The sequence below is a fragment of the Ranitomeya imitator genome, chromosome 1 (assembly GCF_032444005.1).
Source record: "Ranitomeya imitator isolate aRanImi1 chromosome 1, aRanImi1.pri, whole genome shotgun sequence".
Taxonomy (NCBI): Eukaryota; Metazoa; Chordata; class Amphibia; order Anura; family Dendrobatidae; genus Ranitomeya; species Ranitomeya imitator.
In genome coordinates, this window is record NC_091282.1 from 531,314,912 (window position 1) to 531,337,481 (window position 22,570).

At 41.3% G+C, this 22,570-nt stretch overlaps 1 protein-coding gene across 1 annotated transcript in view; it reads right to left on the reverse strand.

The window, feature by feature from the left end:
* Positions 1–1,320: 1,320 nt before the first annotated feature.
* The window catches only part of ZCCHC7 (zinc finger CCHC-type containing 7), a 299,973-nt gene continuing 278,723 nt past the window's right edge, over positions 1,321–22,570 (reverse strand). Inside the window, exons 7-9 of the mRNA XM_069767439.1 lie at positions 17,929–18,024; positions 16,656–16,773; positions 1,321–2,282 (exon numbers count right to left, since the gene is read on the reverse strand). Of these exons, the coding sequence (XP_069623540.1) occupies positions 1,918–2,282; positions 16,656–16,773; positions 17,929–18,024 (579 nt within the window). The 3' untranslated portion in view covers positions 1,321–1,917. The remainder of the gene's footprint in view (positions 2,283–16,655; positions 16,774–17,928; positions 18,025–22,570) is intronic.

Consider the following 22,570-nt stretch of genomic DNA (forward strand, 5'->3'; position numbering starts at 1 on the left):
CAGGTCTGATTCTCATGGATGGTAAAATTCACACATAAGGGTGAATGTAGCCTAACAGACTCCGTTTTCCCTTTGGAGTCCCTGGAGGGAAAGTGAGTATCCAGCTGCAAATTTCTCCAGGAAAGCCAGGGGAAAACGTGGAAACAATCAGGATAATCAATGCGTAGAGATCTGCTTTTAATTTGACTAGTACCCATTGTAGTCTGATGATGTGATGCTTACCGACACTTGGAACATCTTAGTAGCTCTTAGAGGAGCACTGAACATGGAAAAAGCATACTAAATAACCCAGAAATTCCTCCATTTAGATACATTTTCCAATGAAAAACTACTCATGGGACACAAATGTTGTGGTGTACCAGCTCTTGGCTAAGTTCCTCAGCCATTTATCACTTGAAAATAGAACAGATGAGCAAGTACTTGATCCAGTGAGCAATTCTCATGCACCATCGGTAACACGGCGCTAGCTTGGTATGACCTCGCACTCGGTCCGGAGAACAGTAGAAATTCCAAGAAATCTAAGGCACCAGAAACAGATTGTGTATGAAAAAAACCTAACTTTTATTCCATCCTTAAAATCATATAGCGACAAAGTGAGATAGACTGGGCACGTCTACCTCATCTTTTTATTGTCATTTTGTGATTTTAAGGATGGAATAAGTACTGCAAGTGTCTGCTCTACAGGATATCTAAAATACTTTGTTTCGGGAACATGCTAACAATCCTCAAAACTAAGACGTTACTAGGTTTAGTGTCCCACTATGATGTATAGCATAAATACCCCTGCAACATATGATTGCACAGTCCCTGCAACATATGATTGCACAGTACTAAAGATTATTTCTACAATGATTACGGTACTTAAAGTCAATTGCAACAAATCAAAGTACAACTTTATTTTTAACGTACATATCTGACTAGATGGTTATTAAGTGGCTTTTACGGTCTGTAAGCATATTTATTTATTTTACTCACTTATATAGCGCCATTAATTCCACAGCACTTTATAGATACCACCATCATATATCCCCATTGGGGCTCACAATCTAAATTCCTTATCCTTGGAGGAAACCCACACAAACATGGGGGAAACCCACACAAATACAAGCTCCTTGCAGATGTTGTCCTTGGTGGGATTTGAACCCAGGACCCCAGCACTGCAAAGCAACAGTGCTAACCACTGAGCCACCATGCAGAACATCAACCTCCCAGCTCATTTATTGAGTAAACTATTTAATCAAGTAATACTGGGTGTTTTCAAAATAATTTTGCAATATCTGGAAAAGAGAAGCTGGAAACACATGGAAAAAAACAAAAGACAACAGAGCAAAGTTTTAATTTTTGATGTTTAAAAAAATCCAAACTTTTCTTTTACTAAGCAACTTTCATTCAACAATGCAGCAGATTATCCCTGAGTGTAAATCCAGATACTTCTCCAAAACAGAATTAATATTGGGAACAAGGAATGGAGGGCACCATGTATGGCACAGGTAAAATGGTTATTCCTAAAATTTCAAGTTATCCCCTATCCATGGAATAGGGGATAACTTGCTGATACAGGGGGGCTTGAACCCCAAGTGACGATAAGATTAGGGCTTTGTAGGCCAGAGATAGGGGCTCTGCAGCATCGGTTCAGCCTCTGCTCCATTCATCTATAATGCCGAATACAATGCTTTGCAATTTCCATTGGTACCATAGACAACGAAATGAGCGGATGCTCCTCTGCTCCTTTCATGACAGGACTGCAGGGCCCTGTTCTTGGGCTGTCAAAGCCTTTATTTCAGGATTGCTAAGGTTCCCAGTGGCTGGACCGCAGTGTTCAGCAACTTGATTTTCTGGGAATAACTCTTTAAATGTACATGAATGATAGATCTGTAATTTCAGTATTTAAAAAAGTCATCTCATTCTGTTTGGCAACTATTTAACATTTTTCGATTTCTTATTCCTCTGTTTCCGACGCTTCTTTTTGCTTTTTTTCAGTTGACCATCTAATCCCTCACTCTTGGTAAAATCCTTAAACAATAAATGTTCAGGGTATTTTCTTACATGGGCTATTCTAATCTTTTTGGGCTTATCTGGTTTTCCTCTAGGAAAGTAATCTACAGCTTCATTTGGAAGAAGCTTTTTCTTTTTTTGTTTTTTGACCCCCTTAAAGGAATTCTTCAGCTTTTTGTTATGTTTTTTTTCCTCCATCCTCAGTTTTTTCGGAAGTGGTGTATTTTCTTCTGTATCTAGGTGTGACTCTTCAGCCTCCAAAGTCACTAGTCCAGCCTCTTGCAGCTCTGTTGAGGGACCAAAGTAGAAGTGTGAAAAATAACCAATAATGATATGTGAATACTTTGCTGCATTACATTTTTATTCTCTATTATGTTTAATCAGATCAATAAATGACTATGAACCCCTTCTCCCCAAAGCCTCATATCACCTTGCTGACCAGGCCAATTTTTTCAATTCAGGCCAGTGTTACTTTAAGAGGTAATAACTCTGGAACGCTTCAATGGATACCACCGATTCGGAGACTGTTTTCTCATGACATATTGTATTTCATGATAGTGGTACAGTTTGTTCGATATTTTTGGCGTTTATTTGTGAAAATATTGGAAATTTGGCAAAAATTTTGAAAATTTCAGAGTTTTACAGTTTTTTATTTTTATGCCCTTAACCCCTTCATGACCGGGGGATTTTTCAATTTTCCGTGTTCATTTTTCGCTCCCCTCCTTCCCAGAGCCATAACTTTTTTATTTTTCTGTCAATTTGGCCATGTGAGGGCTTATTTTTTGCGGGACGAGTTGTACTTTTGAACGACATCATTGGTTTTAGCATGTCGTGTACTAGAAAACGGGAAAAAAATTCCAAGTGCGGTGAAATTGCAAAAAAAGTGCAATCACACACTTGTTTTTTGTTTGGCTTTTTTGCTAGGTTCACTAAATGCTAAAAATGACCTGCCATTATGATTCTCCAGGTCATTACGAGTTCATAGACACCAAACATGACTTGGTTATTTTTTATCTAAGTGGTGAAAAAAAATTCCAAACTTTGCTAAAAAAAAAAAAAAAAAAAAATTGCGCCATTTTCCGATACTCGTAGCGTCTCCATTTTTCATGATGTGGGGTCGGTTGAGGGCTTATTTTTTTGCGTGCCGAGATGACGTTTTTAATGATTGCATTTCGGTGCAGATACGTTCTTTTGATCGCCCGTTATTGCATTTTAACGCAATGTCGCGGCGACCAAAAAAACGTAATTCTGGCGTTTCGAATTTTTTTCCCGCTACGCTGTTTAGCGATCAGGTTAATACTTTTTTTTAATTGATAGATCGGGCGATTCTGAGCGCGGCGATACCAAATATGCGTAGATTTGATATTTTTTTTATTGATTTATTTTGATTGGGGCGAAAGGGGGGTGATTTAAACTTTTATGTTTTTTTTATTTTTTTCACATTTTTTTAAACTTTTTTTTTTTTAACTTTTGCCATGCTTCAATAGCCTCCATGGGAGGCTAGAAGCAGGCACAGCACGATCGCCTCTGCTACATAGCAGCGATCTGCTGATCGCTGCTATGTAGCAGAATTGCACGTGTGCTGTGAGCGCCGACCACAGGGTGGCGCTCACAGCGACGGGCGATCAGTAACCATAGAGGTCTCTAGGACCTCTATGGTTACCATCCAGACGCATCGCCGACCCCCGATCATGTGACGGGGGTCGGCGATGACGTCATTTCCGGCCGCCCGGCCGGAAGCGGTAGTTAAATGCCGCTGTCTGCGTTTGACAGCGGCATTTAACTAGTTAATAGGTGCGGGCAGATCGCGATTCTGCCCGCACCTATTACGGGCACATGTCAGCTGTTCAAAACAGCTGACATGTCCCGGCTTTGGTGCGGGCTCACCGCGGAGCCCTGCATCAAAGCAGGGGAGCCGGCATCGGACAGTATAGTATGTCCGATGCCGGTAAGGGGTTAAACCAGAGTTGTCACACAAAATAGTTAATAGATAACATTTGCCACATGTCTACTTTACATCAGCACAATGTTTGAAACATTTTTTTTTTTGCTAAGAAGTTTAGAAGGGCTAAAAGTTGACCAGCAATTTCATTTTTCCAACAAAATTTACAAAACCATTTTTTTTTAGGGACCACATCACATCTGAAGTGACTTTGATGGGTCTATATGAGGGAAAAAAACTAAAAGTGACATCATTCTAAAAACTGCACCCCTCAAGGTGCACAAAACCACATTCAAGAAATTTATTAACTATTCAGATGCTTCACAGGACCTGAAGCAATGTGGAAGAAAAAAATGAACATTTAACTTTTTTTCACAAAAATTTTACTTTAGCAAGGGTAACAGGAGAAAATGGACCCCAAAATGTGTTGTGCAATTTCACCAGAGTACGCCGATACCCCATATGAGGGGGAAAAACACTGTTTGGGCGGTCGTCAGTGCTCAGAAGGGAAGCATAGTTTGACTTTTTGAACGCAAAATTGGCTGCAATCGAGAGCAAACACCATGTTGCATTTGGAGAGCCACTGATGTGCTTAAACAGTGGAGATCACCCACAAGTGACTCCATTTTGGAAACTAGACCACATAAGGAATTATCTAGAGTCCTAGTAATAGTAATTATACTAATGCTTTTGGTTTCACGGGTGTATGAATTTATAATGTGGTGGTATTTGTAAGTTGTGAGGAGTACTTCATATTATAAAAGTGTGTGGTGTCAACAGGGTATAAACTAATTTTATTAATTTGTGGACGTGTGGTACGCTTTGACGCAATCCTTAATGCAAAGGCCAGGTTTCTCAGAGAAGGTTTCACAATTGTAAATTGTATCTTTTCGGATTCCCCTCTTGGAGCATACTCTGCGCCTTTTTTTGTAATCTTCCCTTCTTCGCTGTTTGGGGAACCTCTGCTGGAAAATGTTGACCTACGATACGGGCACCATCAGTTTCAGAAGTACTAGGACCTTCAGCTTTCTTAATGCCAAACTTTAGGGCCTTAATGACTACCTCCTGAAGGAAGGTCCTCATATTGTCTGCAGATCGAAACAGCACAAAAGCATTGTACAGTGTCATCTGTACAATGTGCACAGCCAATGTTTGGCACCACACTATAGCTTCTCACATGGCACTGTATGGTTTGAGGACCTGATCTGAGAGATCTACAACCTCCATGTGTTTATTATAATTCAAGATGCTATCTGGCTTTGAGACTTGTGTTGTGGTACCTCGGACAGTGACCTGGGAGCTGTTGTCACGGTGTATGGTGGTCAAGATAAGGACATCACTTTTGTCCTTATACTAGACCACCGGCATGTTTTTGCTGATTGGGCTCTGCTTTCGGCCTCCTTCAGCAGTTGCCCCCAAGACAGGAGGGCACTTAGGGGGGTCAATCTGGGTGTCCTCCTTCTCGTAGACCCTAAATCTGTGGGTGTACCCGGAGATACTCTCGCACAGCTTGTGCAGTTTAATTCCATACCCAGCCCTCTTACTGGGCAGGTATTGTCAGAATTTTAGCCTCCTTTTGAAATGAACCAGTGATTCATCTATACAGATGTCCCTTTGGGAGTTGAATGCCTCAGCAATTTTTCTACTGAAGTGTTCTAAAACTGGCCGAATTTTATATAGACGTACCGTATGTTAGGATCATCTCGGAAAGGACGCTACACATTATCACAATAATGCAAACATTATTGGATTGCTTCAAACCGTGTCCTTCTCATGGCAATACGATATACCGGTGTGCTGTAGAGAATATCAGTAGTCCAGTATTGACAAAGCTCGGGTTTTCTGACTATGTCCATATGTAGCACAATGTGCCAAAATGCCATCATTTCTGATGCATTTACAGGGGTCCATCTGGCATATGATGAAGTAAGAATTTGGGTGAAAAATTGATGGGCACACAAATTTGTCTGGGACACCAGAAGATACAGTGGGGCAAAAAAGTATTTAGTCAGTCAGCAATAGTGCAAGTTCCACCACTTAAATAGATGAGAGGCATCTGTAATTTACATCATAGGTAGACCTCAACTATGGGAGACAAACTGAGAAAAAAAAATCCAGAAAATCACATTGTCTGTTTTTTTAACATTTTATTTGCATATTATGGTGGAAAATAAGTATTTGGTCAGAAACAAAATTTCATCTCAATACTTTGTAATATATCCTTTGTTGGCAATGACAGAGGTCAAACATTTTCTGTAAGTCTTCACAAGGTTGCCAGACACTGTTGTTGGTATGTTGGCCCATTCCTCCATGCAGATCTCCTCTAGAGCAGTGATGTTTTTGGCTTTTCGCTTGGCAACACGGACTTTCAACTCCCTCCAAAGGTTTTCTATAGGGTTGAGATTTGGAGACTGGCTAGGCCACTCCAGGACCTTGAAATGCTTCTTACGAAGCCACTCCTTCGTTGCCCTGGCGGCGTGCTTTGGATCATTGTCATGTTGAAAGACCCAGCCACGTTTCATCTTCAATGCCCTTGCTGATGGAAGGAGGTTTGCACTCAAAATCTCACGATACATGGCCCCATTCATTCTTTCATGTACCCGGATCAGTCGTCCTGGCCCCTTTGCAGAGAAACAGCCCCAAAGCATGTGTTTCCACCACCATGCTTTACAGTAGGTATGGTGTTTGATGGATGCAACTCAGTATTCTTTTTCCTCCAAACACGACAAGTTGTGTTTCTACCAAACAGTTCCAGTTTGGTTTCATCAGACCATAGGACATTCTCCCAAAACTCCTCTGGATCATCCAAATGCTCTCTAGCAAACTTCAGACGGGCCCGGACATGTACTGGCTTAAGCAGTGGGACACGTCTGGCACTGCAGGATCTGAGTCCATGGTGGCATAGTGTGTTACTTATGGTAGGCCTTGTTACATTGGTCCCAGCTCTCTGCAGTTCATTCACTAGGGGGGCGTAGTTCTGGGATTTTTGCTCACCGTTCTTGTGATCATTCTGACCCCACGGGGTGGGATTTTGCGTGGAGCCCCAGATCGAGGGAGATTATCAGTGGTCTTGTATGTCTTCCATTTTCTAATTATTGCTCCCACTGTTGATTTCTTCACTCCAAGCTGGTTGGCTATTGCAGATTCAGTCTTCCCAGCCTGGTGCAGGGCTACAATTTTGTTTCTGGTGTCCTTTGACAGCTCTTTGGTCTTCACCATAGTGGAGTTTGGAGTCAGACTGTTTGAGGGTGTGCACAGGTGTCTTTTTATACTGATAACAAGTTTAAACAGGTGCCATTACTACAGGTAATGAGTGGAGGAAAGAGGAAACTCTTAAAGAAGAAGTTACAGGTCTGTGAGAGCCAGAAATCTTGATTGTTTGTTTCTGACCAAATACTTATTTTCCACCATAATATGCAAATAAAATGTTAAAAAAACAGACAATGTGATTTTCTGGATTTTTTTTTCTCAGTTTGTCTCCCATAGTTGAGGTCTACCTATGATGTAAATTACAGACGCCTCTCATCTTTTTAAGTGGTGGAACTTGCACTATTGCTGACTGACTAAATACTTTTTTGCCCCACTGTATATTATTTCCTAGCTGAAAAAGAATTTGAAAAAGTCAATTTCAGTGAGGCCTGCAACATCAAATTGGATTCCTGACTGCCTATGAAATCCGGAATAAAAGGCTGATTATTTTTGGGGGGTGGAGTCCACATGGGATGGATTTCTGAAGAGGATTCCTGGGTCATTGGGCGCCTTGCTTGGGGTCCCTCCTCACTAGATGAGGAGGAAGAGAAATAGAGAAATGTGGGATCTTCCACAGTGCCTGAATCTGTGTCGGAGGCAAGAAAAGCGTATGCCTCCTCTGGTAAATAGCGTCTTCTTGGGGAATCACAATTTTTATTTTATTCTTTAAAACACTGGGGATGTGTGTATAAGTGGTGCTTTTACAAGTGTATTGTGGGGGCTTCTGTAAAGGGTACTATTTATTATAAAAAGTATAGAGAAAAAAAGTAGAGAAAAAAAAGTAAAAAGGAAAAATGTAGAAGAAACACTGAGTAGAAAAAAATGAAAAGAAAATTTAGCAGATGTTAAAAAAAAAGATCATAGAAATTTTTTTTTACAGTAATGCACTACCTATAAAGTTACTCTGAGTTATTCTTTTTTTTTTTTGCAAAAGAAAAACTGACGTCACCAACATTTCAACGAACGTTCCCCTAATGCACTAGCTAAAAGATTACCCGGAGATATATATTTTTTTCTTTTGCAAAAGAAAAAAAAGCTACCTCCCTACCTATAAAGCTACACTGTACTAAAGCTGGTTTCACATTTGCGGATGTGGGCTTTGCGGAGGACTGTGTAGTTCCTCCGTTATGCCCCGCCCACTGCCGTGCCTCTTCCTTCAGCTCCGCCTACATCGGCATGCGTCTTGCGCACCCTATCTTTAACAGTGGGTACGCAGGCCATGCGGATGTCTCCACATGCATCGTTTTCACGCTGTGCCGACCTGCGTCGAATGCAACATGTTGCATTTTGTCGCGGTCGGCGCAGCTTGAAAACGATGCATGCGGAGGCATCCGCATACATTCGCATGGCCCACGTACCCAATGTTAAACATAGCAGGCAGGATGCATGCCGACGTAGGCGGAGCTGAAGGAAGAAGTGTGGCAGTGAGCGGGGCTTAACGTAGGAACTACGTAGTCCTCCGCAGAGCCCTCGTCCGCAAATGTGAAACTAGCCTAACTAATATTTTTCTAAAACAAAATCGGACGTCACTAACACTGATGTCTGCTACTCTAACTAGCTAAAAAACGAAAAGGTGCAGACTCTGATCAGCAGCAATACTGATCAGAAAGCTGCAGCCACAGGAACAGTATGATTGCTCAATGAAGGATGCACACGAAAAAAAGCGTAAAAAATATAATTGAGTGGCTGGGATTGGGGGTGGTGGGGCTGAAGCAGGGATTAGGGAACTGCTGCTGCTGTGATTATAGATCAGTCGCACAGCAGCCAGCACCAATCGCAGGAGACACAGCAGAGCACTGGATCGCAGGAAGAGACAAATTGCTGGAGGATCGCCCTGGCACCAATAATTTTCTCTCTCTCTCAGGCACATAGCAGGGAATATACAACCGCTCTACACGCCAACTCTGAGATGAAGATGGCAGGCAGAACGGTGATTGCGATGTCAGATTAACTGCTTTGGTGCCGATTGGTCAGTAACTATTGTTCAATCACCGCCAAGAATGTCATTTTTTTTTTAACTTTATTGTGACATTGCTGTGATTGGCTGATAAATTCTGACCAGACAATCAGAGTGATCGCTGACGCAGAGGGAGGGTACAACCCCTCATGGCAGCGTACAGGGATGACCTGCTGTCAGAGAAAGCAGCCATCTTTACTCGGTCACCGCGCGATGCACAAATAGCGGTGCCGTATATATATTGTGCTTTGCTGGGAACGCAGGTCCCGCAGCGTTCATGTCGTGAAAGGGTTACAGAATACCGCAGAAATCCACGTATAAACCCATGGATGTATCGTAAATGTTTAAGATGAGAATTTCCCTTTAATCCCTTCCCATGGCGGCCAATTTAGTCTTTTGTGTTTTAGTTTACTCCTCCCCTTTTAATTGGCATACTTTTTTTTATTTTTCCATCCACATAACCGTATGAGGGGCTTGTTTTACTGCAGCATGAGTTGGAATTTTGAATGACACTTTAATTTTAATATGCAATGTACAGGAAAAAATTCCCAGTGCAGTGAAGAGCAAAAAAAAAAAAATGCGACTGATGTTATTTGGGTTTTGTTTTAACGCTATTCATTGTGCTGCAAAAATGACCTGGCATCAATATTCTCCAGGTCAGGCTGATTATGAAGATATCAAATTCTTCCAGTGCTTTTACTATTTTAGGGGTGAAAGAAAAAAACTAGGAAATTTGTATAAAATAAGAAATAATGTTTGGTTTGTGTCGCCATTTTCTGAGAGCTTTAACATTTTCATTTTTCGGTTTATGGAGACGTGTGAGGGTTTCTTGCGAGGTGAGATGACACTATTTTGAGATAGATATGACCTTTTCATTGTTTATTTAATGTTTTGTGTCATTGTGGCGACCAAAAAAAGACAATTTTGGCGGTTCAAACTTTTTTTTTTCTGTTTATAGTGTTTGCCGATCAGGTTATTTGATTTTATATTTTGAAAATTTGGAATTTTTACTTTTTACTATATTTGTTGGTCTCTTCGGGGGATGTTGAACTTGCGATTGTCTGATCGCCTATACTATATACAGCAATACTTTAGTATTGCTATACATATTAAAAATCACGGTCTCCCTTGATGCCATGGCTGGGTTTCAATGGGGCGTTGTGATGGCAGACACAGGCGTCTTCAGCAGACCATCAGCCGCCATAGCAACCAATTAGCACCATGCAATTATGCCAAGAGTGGCTGCTGGGCACGTGGAACGATAGGCCTCTGCGGTGTAAAATCTGCAGTCACAGATTGACAGTGGCGTTTAACAACTACAGCTTTTAGAGGCAGATCCAAGTGTGACACACAGCCATTATCTGCTGGGTATGAAGTGGATTCAGCCTCTGAGTACACTCCATATAGCTTCGCCCGACTTGTAAGGCCGGGGTCACACTAGCGTATTGCATCCGATGCGAGAGCATCGGATGCAATATGCTAATGACCCTCGGCTCCTGCTTGCAGCAGAGCACGAGCCGAGTGTCATGCGTCTGTGCTCCGATTCTCTCGCACAGGGAGGATCAGAGCACAGCTGCGGAGGAGGCGGAGAAATGAATTTCTCCATCTCCTCCATTGCTGGGGTCCGCTTATAGCGCACATCTCTCGGATGATATCTGAGTGGTGTGGGCTGTCTCACTCGCACCCATAGGTTTATATGGGTGCGAGTGAGCCGCGAGTTTTCCTCGGTCCGAGACAATCGCAGCATGCTGCGAGTGTCTCGGACCAAGGAAAACGGCCGAGAAAAAGTCGGCTGGTAGGAGCGGCCCCATATGGTAATATTGGTCCGAGTGCAATGCGATTTTTTATCGCATTGCACTCGGCCGTATTACGGTCTAGTGTGACCCCGGCCTTAAGGAAGATACTAGGGAGGCGTTAAAGAGGATGTCCACTATTTGAAAAACCTTTTTCTAAATAAAATCGTACCCCATCTAATATATAAAGCTGAAGGTGTTTGTGTATGTGTGTGTATGTATGTATGTATGTCCGGGATTGACATCTGCACCGTCGCAGCTACAGTCACAAAATTTTGCACAGTCACACGTCTGGACCCCGAGAGCGTCATAGGCTATGTTGTGAGGCGAAATTTTAACCCCACGCGTTCCAATTCACCAAACAATTTTGCCCCTATCTACATAATGGGGAAAAAGTGAAAGGAAAAGTGTCGGAAGCGTCGCAGCTACAGCCACAAAATTTTGCACAGTCACACGTCTGGACCCTGAGAGCGTCATAGGCTATGTTGTGAGGTGAAATTTTAACCCTGCACTTTCCAATTTACCAAACAATTTTGCCCCTATCTACCTAATGGGGAAAAAGTGAAAGGAAAAGTGTTGGAGGCAAATTGACAGCTGCCAGATGTGAACAAGGGGGACTTAAAGAATGAGAGCGATGGCGCCAAAGAGTATATACCGTACAGTTGCTAAGGTGGGGCCCCGACATGGGATACTCACCACGCACGGGGATATGAACACACACACAAAAGGCGCCACAAACTACCACGTGCTTGAACACATATACCACCCTCAGCACACATTTCACCACACATACACCAACCTCGCCACATAAAAGTAATAAAACTAGGCTCATGCAAAACTCGCCACACGTGCAAAACTCACCTCATGGAAAACTCGCCACACGTGCAAAACTCACCTCATGGAAAACTCGCCACACGCAAAACTTGCACACGCGGAAAAATTGCCACATGCACAAAAGTTGCAACACATGCAAAAGTTGCCTCACACAAAACTTGCACATACTCAAAACGCACCACACATAAAACTCGCCACGCGCAAATCTCGCCATGCGCAAAACTTGCTGCACACAACTTGCTACACTAACCTGTCAAATGCAACTCGACACACAAAAAGTTGCTACACGCATGTTGCCACACAAAACTCATCTCACAAAAGCCACTACATGCATGTCACCACATGCAACTCAACACACACAACTTGACACATGAAACTCGCCCTAAAACACACACAAGACTGGTATTATCCTTCAAAAATAAAAATCTGATTAATAAGCAGACAAACTACAAGAGCAACAAATGTACAATATAGGAAATACGGCAGCTGTCAGTCACATGACCTGTCTATTATGTGTATGTGTGAGCTAATATATACTGCCAGGGGGGAGGGCTTCCTGTTGGCTGGGGATTTATCAGGCTGCCAATTTAGCTTACAAATACGGAGGTAAAAATACTGACCAAATAACGTGTGAACGCGGTCTAATACAGGAGGAGAGGACACACAGATATATACTATATACAGGAGGAGATGACTTACAGGTATATACTATATTCAGGAGGAGATGACACATGTATATACTATATACAGGAGGAGATGACACATATATACTATATACAGAGGAGATGACACATATATACTATATACAGAGGAGATGACACATATATACTATATACAGAGGAGATGACACACAGGTATATACTATATACAGGAGATGACATACAGGTATATACTATATACAGGAGATGACATACAGGTATATACTATATACAGGAGGACATGAAACACAGGTATATACTATATACAGGAGGAGATGACATGTATATACTATATACAGGAGGAGATGACATACAGGTATATACTATATAAAAGAGGAGATGACACGTATATAGAGGAGGAATGACATACAGCAGGTATATACTATATACAGTGGACATGACACACAGGTATATACTATATACAGGAGGAGATGACATACAGGTATATACTATATACTGGAGATGACACACCGGTACATACTATATACAGGAGCAGATGATACACAGGTACATACTATATACAGGAGGAGATGACTTACAGGTACATACTATATACAGGAGGAGATGACATACAGGTATATACTATATAAAAGAGGAGATGACACATAGGTATATAGAGGAGGAATGACATACAGCAGGTATATACTATATACAGGGGAGATGACACAGGTATATACTATATACAGGAGATGACATACAGGTATATACTATATATAGGAGGAGATGACATACAGGTATATAGTATATACAGAAGAGATGACATACAGGTATATACTATATATAGGAGGAGATGACATACAGGTATATAGTATATACAGAAGAGATGACATACAGGTATATAATATATACAGGAGATGACACATGGGTATATACAATATACAGGAGGAGATGACATACAGCAGGTATATACTATTTACAGGGGAGATGACATACAGGTATATACTATATACAAGAGAAGACATACAGGTGTATACTATATATAAGGGAGATGACAAACATGTATATACTGAGGTGAAAATGAGGGGTGTGAGGTGAAAATGAAAAGGTGTGAGTGCAAAATGAGAGGAGTGAGGGAAAATAGTGGAGTGATCTGAAAATGACAGATGTGAGGTCGAAATGACAAGTGTTAGGGGGAAATGAGAGGAGTGAGGGGGAAAATGAGAGGTGTAAGGGAGAAAATGAGAGGCATGATGGGAAAATAAGAGACGTGAGGTGCTATAACTAACCACAGATATTTACTATGCCCAGGCAACGCCGGGCTCTTCAGCTAGTTAAATATAAAGACACAAAAGAGAATAGTAAAACCAAAAACACTCAGTTTGAAAAAATGTTGCAGTAATCCGCAAGTGCTAGTAAAAGATGTAAAAAACAGGGTATTTGGTTGATACGTTTTTTGCAAAAAATGTATACTAAGCTGCTCTACCAATCTTCACGGTATACCCTTATCAGAGCAGTCCTAACTAATGTATGCAATCCCCATCTGATGTATTTAAAAACCTGATCATCTGTATATAACCTGTGTGAACAGGGTTCAGAGAGGAAAAAATCCATGTGTGCATACAGGGTAGAACAGCTTTTGTGCAGATAGCCCAAGAGGAGTGGTGGAACTCCCCAGTCTTGTAGATACAAGAGAACAATTATGGAAACAGGAACACATGGGCTACTTGCACAGTGAACAAGTCTGTATGATCATGTTCACACACCACCAAGAAACCTGAAGACACAAAAGAGAATAGTAAAACCAAAAACACTCAGTTTGAAAAAATGTTGCAGTAATCCGCAAGTGCTAGTAAAAGATGTAAAAAACAGGGTATTTGGTTGATACGTTTTTTGCAAAAAATGTATACTAAGCTGCTCTACCAATCTTCACGGTATACCCTTATCAGAGCAGTCCTAACTAATGTATGCAATCCCTATCTGATGTATTTAAAAACCTGATCATCTGTATATAACCTGTGTGAACAGGGTTCAGAGAGGAAAAAATCCATGTGTGCATACAGGGTAGAACAGCTTTTGTGCAGATAGCCCAAGAGGAGTGGTGGAACTCCCCAGTCTTGTAGACACAAGAGAACAATTATGGAAACAGGAACACATGGGCTACTTGCACAGTGAACAAGTCTGTATGATCATGTTCACACACCACCAAGAAACCTGAAGACACAAAAGAGAATAGTAAAACCAAAAACACTCAGTTTGAAAAAATGTTGCAGTAATCCGCAAGTGCTAGTAAAAGATGTAAAAAACAGGGTATTTGGTTGATACGTTTTTTGCAAAAAATGTATACTAAGCTGCTCTACCAATCTTCACGGTATACCCTTATCAGAGCAGTCCTAACTAATGTATGCAATCCCTATCTGATGTATTTAAAAACCTGATCATCTGTATATAACCTGTGTGAACAGGGTTCAGAGAGGAAAAAATCCATGTGTGCATACAGGGTAGAACAGCTTTTGTGCAGATAGCCCAAGAGGAGTGGTGGAACTCCCCAGTCTTGTAGACACAAGAGAACAATTATGGAAACAGGAACACATGGGCTACTTGCACAGTGAACAAGTCTGTATGATCATGTTCACACACCACCAAGAAACCTGAAGACACAAAAGAGAATAGTAAAACCAAAAACACTCAGTTTGAAAAAATGTTGCAGTAATCCGCAAGTGCTAGTAAAAGATGTAAAAAACAGGGTATTTTACATCTTTTACTAGCACTTGCGGATTACTGCAACATTTTTTCAAACTGAGTGTTTTTGGTTTTACTATTCTCTTTTGTGTCTTCAGGTTTCTTGGTGGTGTGTGAACATGATCATACAGACTTGTTCACTGTGCAAGTAGCCCATGTGTTCCTGTTTCCATAATTGTTCTCTTGTGTCTACAAGACTGGGGAGTTCCACCACTCCTCTTGGGCTATCTGCACAAAAGCTGTTCTACCCTGTATGCACACATGGATTTTTTCCTCTCTGAACCCTGTTCACACAGGTTATATACAGATGATCAGGTTTTTAAATACATCAGATAGGGATTGCATACATTAGTTAGGACTGCTCTGATAAGGGTATACCGTGAAGATTGGTAGAGCAGCTTAGTATACATTTTTTGCAAAAAACGTATCAACCAAATACCCTGTTTTTTACATCTTTTACTAGCACTTGCGGATTACTGCAACATTTTTTCAAACTGAGTGTTTTTGGTTTTACTATTCTCTTTTGTGTCTTCAGGTTTCTTGGTGGTGTGTGAACATGATCATACAGACTTGTTCACTGTGCAAGTAGCCCATGTGTTCCTGTTTCCATAATTGTTCTCTTGTGTCTACAAGACTGGGGAGTTCCACCACTCCTCTTGGGCTATCTGCACAAAAGCTGTTCTACCCTGTATGCACACATGGATTTTTTCCTCTCTGAACCCTGTTCACACAGGTTATATACAGATGATCAGGTTTTTAAATACATCAGATAGGGATTGCATACATTAGTTAGGACTGCTCTGATAAGGGTATACCGTGAAGATTGGTAGAGCAGCTTAGTATACATTTTTTGCAAAAAACGTATCAACCAAATACCCTGTTTTTTACATCTTTTACTAGCACTTGCGGATTACTGCAACATTTTTTCAAACTGAGTGTTTTTGGTTTTACTATTCTCTTTTGTGTCTTCAGGTTTCTTGGTGGTGTGTGAACATGATCATACAGACTTGTTCACTGTGCAAGTAGCCCATGTGTTCCTGTTTCCATAGTTAAATATAAAAACAGATACTCACCTGCCGGATCGGGGCAGATAAAGCAATGTCGGTGCTGTCACTTGAGTGACACTTATGTCTTGTGAATGCTGCAGCCAATCAGTGGCTGCCAATGGGCTAATTCACTCACATTTCCCTCTGATGAAACGTATACATTGGGGGGTGTATAAGCATTGCAGCCCATTAGTGGCAGCTGATTGGCTACAGTGCTCACGTGACATATCAGCATCACACGAGTGTTGTTACAGTGCCGGACCAGGAGGCGAGTATAAACTGTTATTATTTTCAACAGGACATGGTTTATTTTCATTAGGTAAGTAGTGGACATCCCCTATAATACATTTTAATTCCTTATTTGCAAAATGCTTGTTATATTCGTATACAGTGAAATGCCTATAATTTATCTGCATATGTACCATAATGTTACATTCACAGTATATATTTTTATTGTGTCACCTTTCATCTTCTGTTTTGCCCTCCAATTCCTTCTACAGATATCTTGATTCTGATCATAGGTGAACACAAGCTCACAACTGGGGTATATTGTGCTATACATTCTCCTTTCATTGCACTCCTGAAAAACATCAACACAACCAATCACAAAGTTGGTTTTTTTTTATAATAGCAGTGAATTAACAGGATTTGAGAAAAACCCATCTTTTATAAAAAGGTGGTATAAAATTTCAAGCACTATACTGTAATCAAGCTGTGCATTTTGGAAAGTGTTAATGAAGTTGTAACGTTATCCTGTAGCCTTATTCAAGCTAGCAATACGGTAATTATACATTTTGTATTTTTTTTAACTGGTTATTTTGCGCACAAAGAAAAATTACAGTTCATGCTTTTTGTGCTATAGCTAAGGACAGTCTGCCCTTTTGGAGTTAAGGAGTCTTCTGGTTATCTAGCAGCATAAAAGTATCCACACTCACAACGCCTCCCCTTTAGTCATCAAGGAATCTCCTGTACCTCACTTCTTTAGTGTAACTGTTACAGCTGAAAGTTTTAGGATTTGTTCTTAAAGGGAACCTGTCACCCCCCCCCCCCCCCATCGTTTTTAACTAAAAGAGCCACCTTGTGCAGCACTAATGCTGCGTTCTGTCAAGATGGTTCGTTTATTTGGGATCCCTTCTAACTCTGCAATATTATTTTTTTTAATTTGCCCGCCATACCTGTAGTCTGTCCTGGAGGCACGTCTTTTCCCCCCGGACACAAACACCTCCCAGCCGTCACTCAGGGCCTCCGTGCCCCTGGCGCCGCCTCCTCTGCAGTCATTTACGTCCCGGCGCCTTCACTGTAAGTTTCTTTTTCGGGCATGCGCAGTTTGCGCTGCCCTTTGACTCCCATCACATGATGGGAACTTACAGCTCAGGCGCCAGGGACAGGAGGCGGCGCCCGGCGCACGGAGGAGCTGAGGGATGGCTGGGAGGAGTTTGTGTCCGGGGGACAAAGACGTGCCCCCTGGACAGACTAAAGGTATGGTGGCAAATTATAAAAAGTGATATGGCAGCGTTGGGAGGGGCCCCCAAAAAAAGAGCCACCTTGAAAGAATGCAGCATTAGTGCTGCACAAGGTGGCTCTTTTAGTTAAAAATGCCAGGGGGGTGACAGATTCCCTTTAATGTTTATAGAGTTAAAGTAAAAACAGGGGAAAGAATCAGGTCTTTCATTTTCTTATACAGATTCCTTTTTCACAAATGTGGCAGCTTCATAAACATCAATAAAATACTCACATAACCACAATGCCCTTTCCTCCCACAGTTACAACAGTACACAATAACTTTTGGGATAGAAGCAGAATGGCATTTCTTCATTGGTCCTGGTGCCACCTAAAATAAAAACAAAGATATGAAGTTCAAGCACTCTTAAAATCATTGCCTGAAATACATCAAAGAATATTGTAAACTGGTGCCGAATAATCAGTTACAAAGACAAAATTGTCATTCCAAAGTATTTCTCATTTATTGGACTGTCTTTGTTTAGCCAAATTTAAAGTATAAAATGCCAGTATCATAATCTAAGACGCACATTGAACAATGCAGTGATGCATATGAATTAATGACATACTGTTCTGGCAAAAAATTAAGAGACCACTGCTAAATGTTCAGTTTGTCTGATTTTTCTCTTTATAGGTATATTTTTGAGTAAAATGTAAATTGTTCATTTATTCTATAAACTTCTGACAACATGTCTCCGAATTTCCAAGCAATAAATTTAGTATTTTTTTTCTGAAAAGGAGAAATGGTCAAAAATAAAAAAAAATAACCAGTGCGTTCAGACCTCAAGTAATGCAAAGAAAACAAGTTCACAATCATTTAGAAACAACTATACTAATGTTTTCAGTCAGGAAGAGTTCAGAAATCAATATTTTGTGGAATAACCATGATTTTTAATCACAGCTTTCATGTGTCTTGGCATGCTTTCCACCAGTTTTTCACACTGCTTCTGGGGCAAAAATGTAAGCAGTTCTTCTTTGTTTGATGGCTTGTGACTATCCATCATCCTCTTTGTTACATTCCAGAGGTTTTCAATGGGGTTCAGGTCTGGAGATTGGGCTGCCCACGACAGGGTTTTGATGTGGTAGTCTCTTAATTTTTGCCAGAGCTGTATATGTAAAATTACGTGAAACATGCAGAGATAGACACTGTCAAAAATCAGTAGCAATTAACTTCTAGTAGGCATTTTCTTTATGAGCAGTGAGTGGTTGTATCAGATTGTCAAAAGGGCCTTCTAACCCCCCGAAAGAACGTTATTCCTCTTCACTGCTATTAAAGGGCCACTAATGTTCATGAGCTAGCTATAATAATTGAAGATTATAAACATGAAGATTTAAGAATAATGCAATGAATACACAGGATTTTCCGGGTAAAATATATACATTATTAGTGAAGCGGCGTTTAAATACCGCGCCAATATCACTGATTGGTCACGGCCGGCCGGCCGGGCGCGACCAATCAGCGCAGCGGGGTTTAAATCTCGAGCCAATATCGCTGATTAGTCATGCCCGGCCGGCCACGACCAATCAGCGAAGCGTGGTTCAAATCCCACGCCAATTTGCGGCCAGACTGCGCCTGTCTATGATTGGTCGCGGGCAGCTGGCGAGACCAATCAGCGACACGGGATTTCCGTTACAGACAGACAGAATTAGACGATTATATAGTAGATACCCGATGCGTTAGAATCGGGCCACCATCTAGTATTCATATAAACATTGGTGCTTACATTTATGTTTTAACCCATTGGACACACTGCCATTGTTTTTCTCCTGTCTTTATTTTAAGAGTCAAAACTTTATTAGTCATCTATCGCTGTATGACAGCTTGTTTTCTACAGGATAACATAGTTTTCAAAGACACCATTTATTTTACCATATGATAAACTTAAAAACGGGGAAAAGTTTTATTCTCTCCCTCACAGACTGTCCTCCATGTTATTCTCTCCCTCACAGACTGTCCTTCATGTTATTCTCTCCCTCACACACTGTCCTCCATGTTATTCTCTCCCTCACACACTGTCCTCCATGTTATTTTCTCCCTCACAGACTGGCCTCCATGTTATTCTCTCCCTCACAGACTGTCCTCCATGTTATTCTCTCCCTCACAGACTGTCCTTCATGTTATTCTCTCCCTCACAGACTGTCCCCAATGTTATTCTCTCCCTCACAGACTGTCCTTTATGTTATTCTCTCCCTCAGAGACTGTCCTCCATGTTATTCTCTCCCTCACAGACTGTCCTTCATGTTATTCTCTCCCTCACACACTGTCCTCCATGTTATTCTCTCCCTCACAGACTGTCCTCCATGTTATTCTTTCCCTCACAGACTGTCCTTCATGTTATTCTCTCCCTCACAGACTGTCCTCCATGTTATTCTCTCCCTCACAGACTGTCCTTCATGTTATTCTCTCCCTCAGACTGTCCCCAATGTTATTCTCTCCCTCACAGACTGTCCTCCATGTTATTCTCTCCCTCACACTGTCCCCAATGTTATTCTCTCCCTCACAGACTGTCCCCAATGTTATTCTCTCCCTCACAGACTGTCCTCCATGTTATTCTCTCCCTCACAGACTGTCATTCATGTTATTCTCTCCCTCACACACTGTGCTCCATGTTATTCTCTCCCTCACACACGGTCTTCCATGTTATTCTCTCCCTCAGAGACTGTCCTCCATGTTATTCTCTTCCTCACAGACTGTCCCCAATGTTATTCTCTCCCTCACAGACTGTCCTCCATGTTATTCTCTCCCTCACAGACTGTCCTCCATGTCATTCTCTCCCTCACAGACTGTCCTCCATGTTATTCTCTCCCTCACAGACTGTCCTTCATGTTATTCTCTCCCTCGCAGACTGTCCTCCATGTTATTCTCTCCCTCACAGACTGTCCTTTATGTTATTCTCGTTCTAGTATACAATATGTATGTACTTTATTTATGAACGCTGATTGGTCAGAGACGCGGGATTTCGTTACAGACAAACAGACCCTTAGACAATTATACATATAGATTATTACCATGATATTATATCACTCACTTTTGCAGCCGTTCTAAAGCACACATTTTATAAAATTAGAAAAAGGTGGTAAGTGTAATACTAACCCTGTCCATGCAAAGAAAATTATTTTTTTTTTTCTATATACTCCCCATTCCTACAACCGTCACTCAGTGCGTGACCAACTTGACAGTTTTACAATAAGAGCTGCATAGAAAAAGGTTAGGAGTCTGACTGATAAGGTGTCCCCTGAAATAGAGGTCACATCAAAGGGTTGGAACTGTTAGTTTTTAGATTTTTTATTTTTCCGGTCTAGTCTGAATTTTTATACTTTGACTATTCTTGGACTATCTGCAGTTGCAATTATGATTATTATGGTGTCTGTGTGCATTTTCTTATGCTATTTTCTCAAGAAACATGTTGGGAGGTTCAAAGAATGCTTAGATACAGTTATTGCTGCACAAGGGGTCACACCAGATGCTGAAAACAAAGGTTCACGTAATTTTTGCCATTCACAGGCACGTGAAATTTGGATCATTTTCCTAAAAAAAAAAATAATATTCACAGTAATATCTTTGACTTATTTGTTGATTTGATTCTCTGTATATACTTTTAGGACTTGTGTGATAATTTGGTCACATGTATGCAGAAATATGGAAAACTCATTATGACAACATCTGAGTCACCAGGGCTACTAACGAGCTTGCTAGATCATGCGCAGTGCTTGATCCTGCTATTGAACCCGTTCTACGCCCGGGTGGCGAGCAATTTTATTGGTACATTTTTGAGCTATGTTAAACAGAACCTGTCACCAGAAATAATGCTGTTAACCAGCAGATATGCGGATATTCTGCAGGTTACCAGCGTTATTATGCTGCCCGGCTCATGCACGTAGCCGAATATAGAAGGAGAAAATGAACTTTTCTCCCGCCAGCATTCAGTTTAAGTCATGGGGCGGGGACAGCGCTGGTTCAGTCACCACTGAGTATACAGAGCAGCGGCTGTAACTGCGCCCCTGGCCTGCCCGACAGTCGACTTCATTGTAGAGCCAGTGTCAACCAAGGCTGGGGGCCCGGATACAGCGGCAGTGAATGAACCGGCGCCATCCCTGCCCCTATGACTGAAACCGAATGTTGGTGAGGAGAATATAGCTCAGTCAGTAGTGCAATTTATTTCACAGTTGAATAACATGGCGCCTCAGTCAGTGCATGCCGTGACTATGCCCGAAGCATGCACACTGTTGATGGTGTATTTGAATACTTCATGAAAATGGAAGATTCTAACCCCCACCCCACCACCGGTGAAGACTCTGCTTCTGTAACTGACGCTGCTCCAACAGACGTCCTGGCATGTGCCGAAGGCTTTGGACAGAAGGACAAATCTCTGGTTCAGTGTTCCCCAACTCTGGTCCTCAAGGGCCAGCAACAGGTCATTTTTTCAGGATTTCCTTATTATTGCCCAGGTGATAATTGCATCACCTTCACAGGCAATAATTCCATCACCTGTGAAATACTAAGGAAATCCTGAAAACATGACCTGTTGGTGGCTCTTGAGGACCGGAGTTGGGGAACACTGGGATATATTAGAGATTGAAATGCACTTTGCAATGGTTTATACGATTGATCAGACTGCCAAAAGTGAAAGTTTCTAGAGGGACTAAATATAAAATTACTAAAAAAAAAAATAAATCACAAAATAATAAAACGAAATATACTGTACCCATAAATATTTTAATGTAAAAAAAAAAAGTACACGTATTTGTTATCGCCACTTCCAGAAAGACCCAACCTATAAAACTGTGCCACTAGTTAACCCATTCAGTGAACACCGTAAAAAAAAAACGAGGCAAAAAAACTATGCTTTTTCCTCATAAATAAATAAATAATCTTT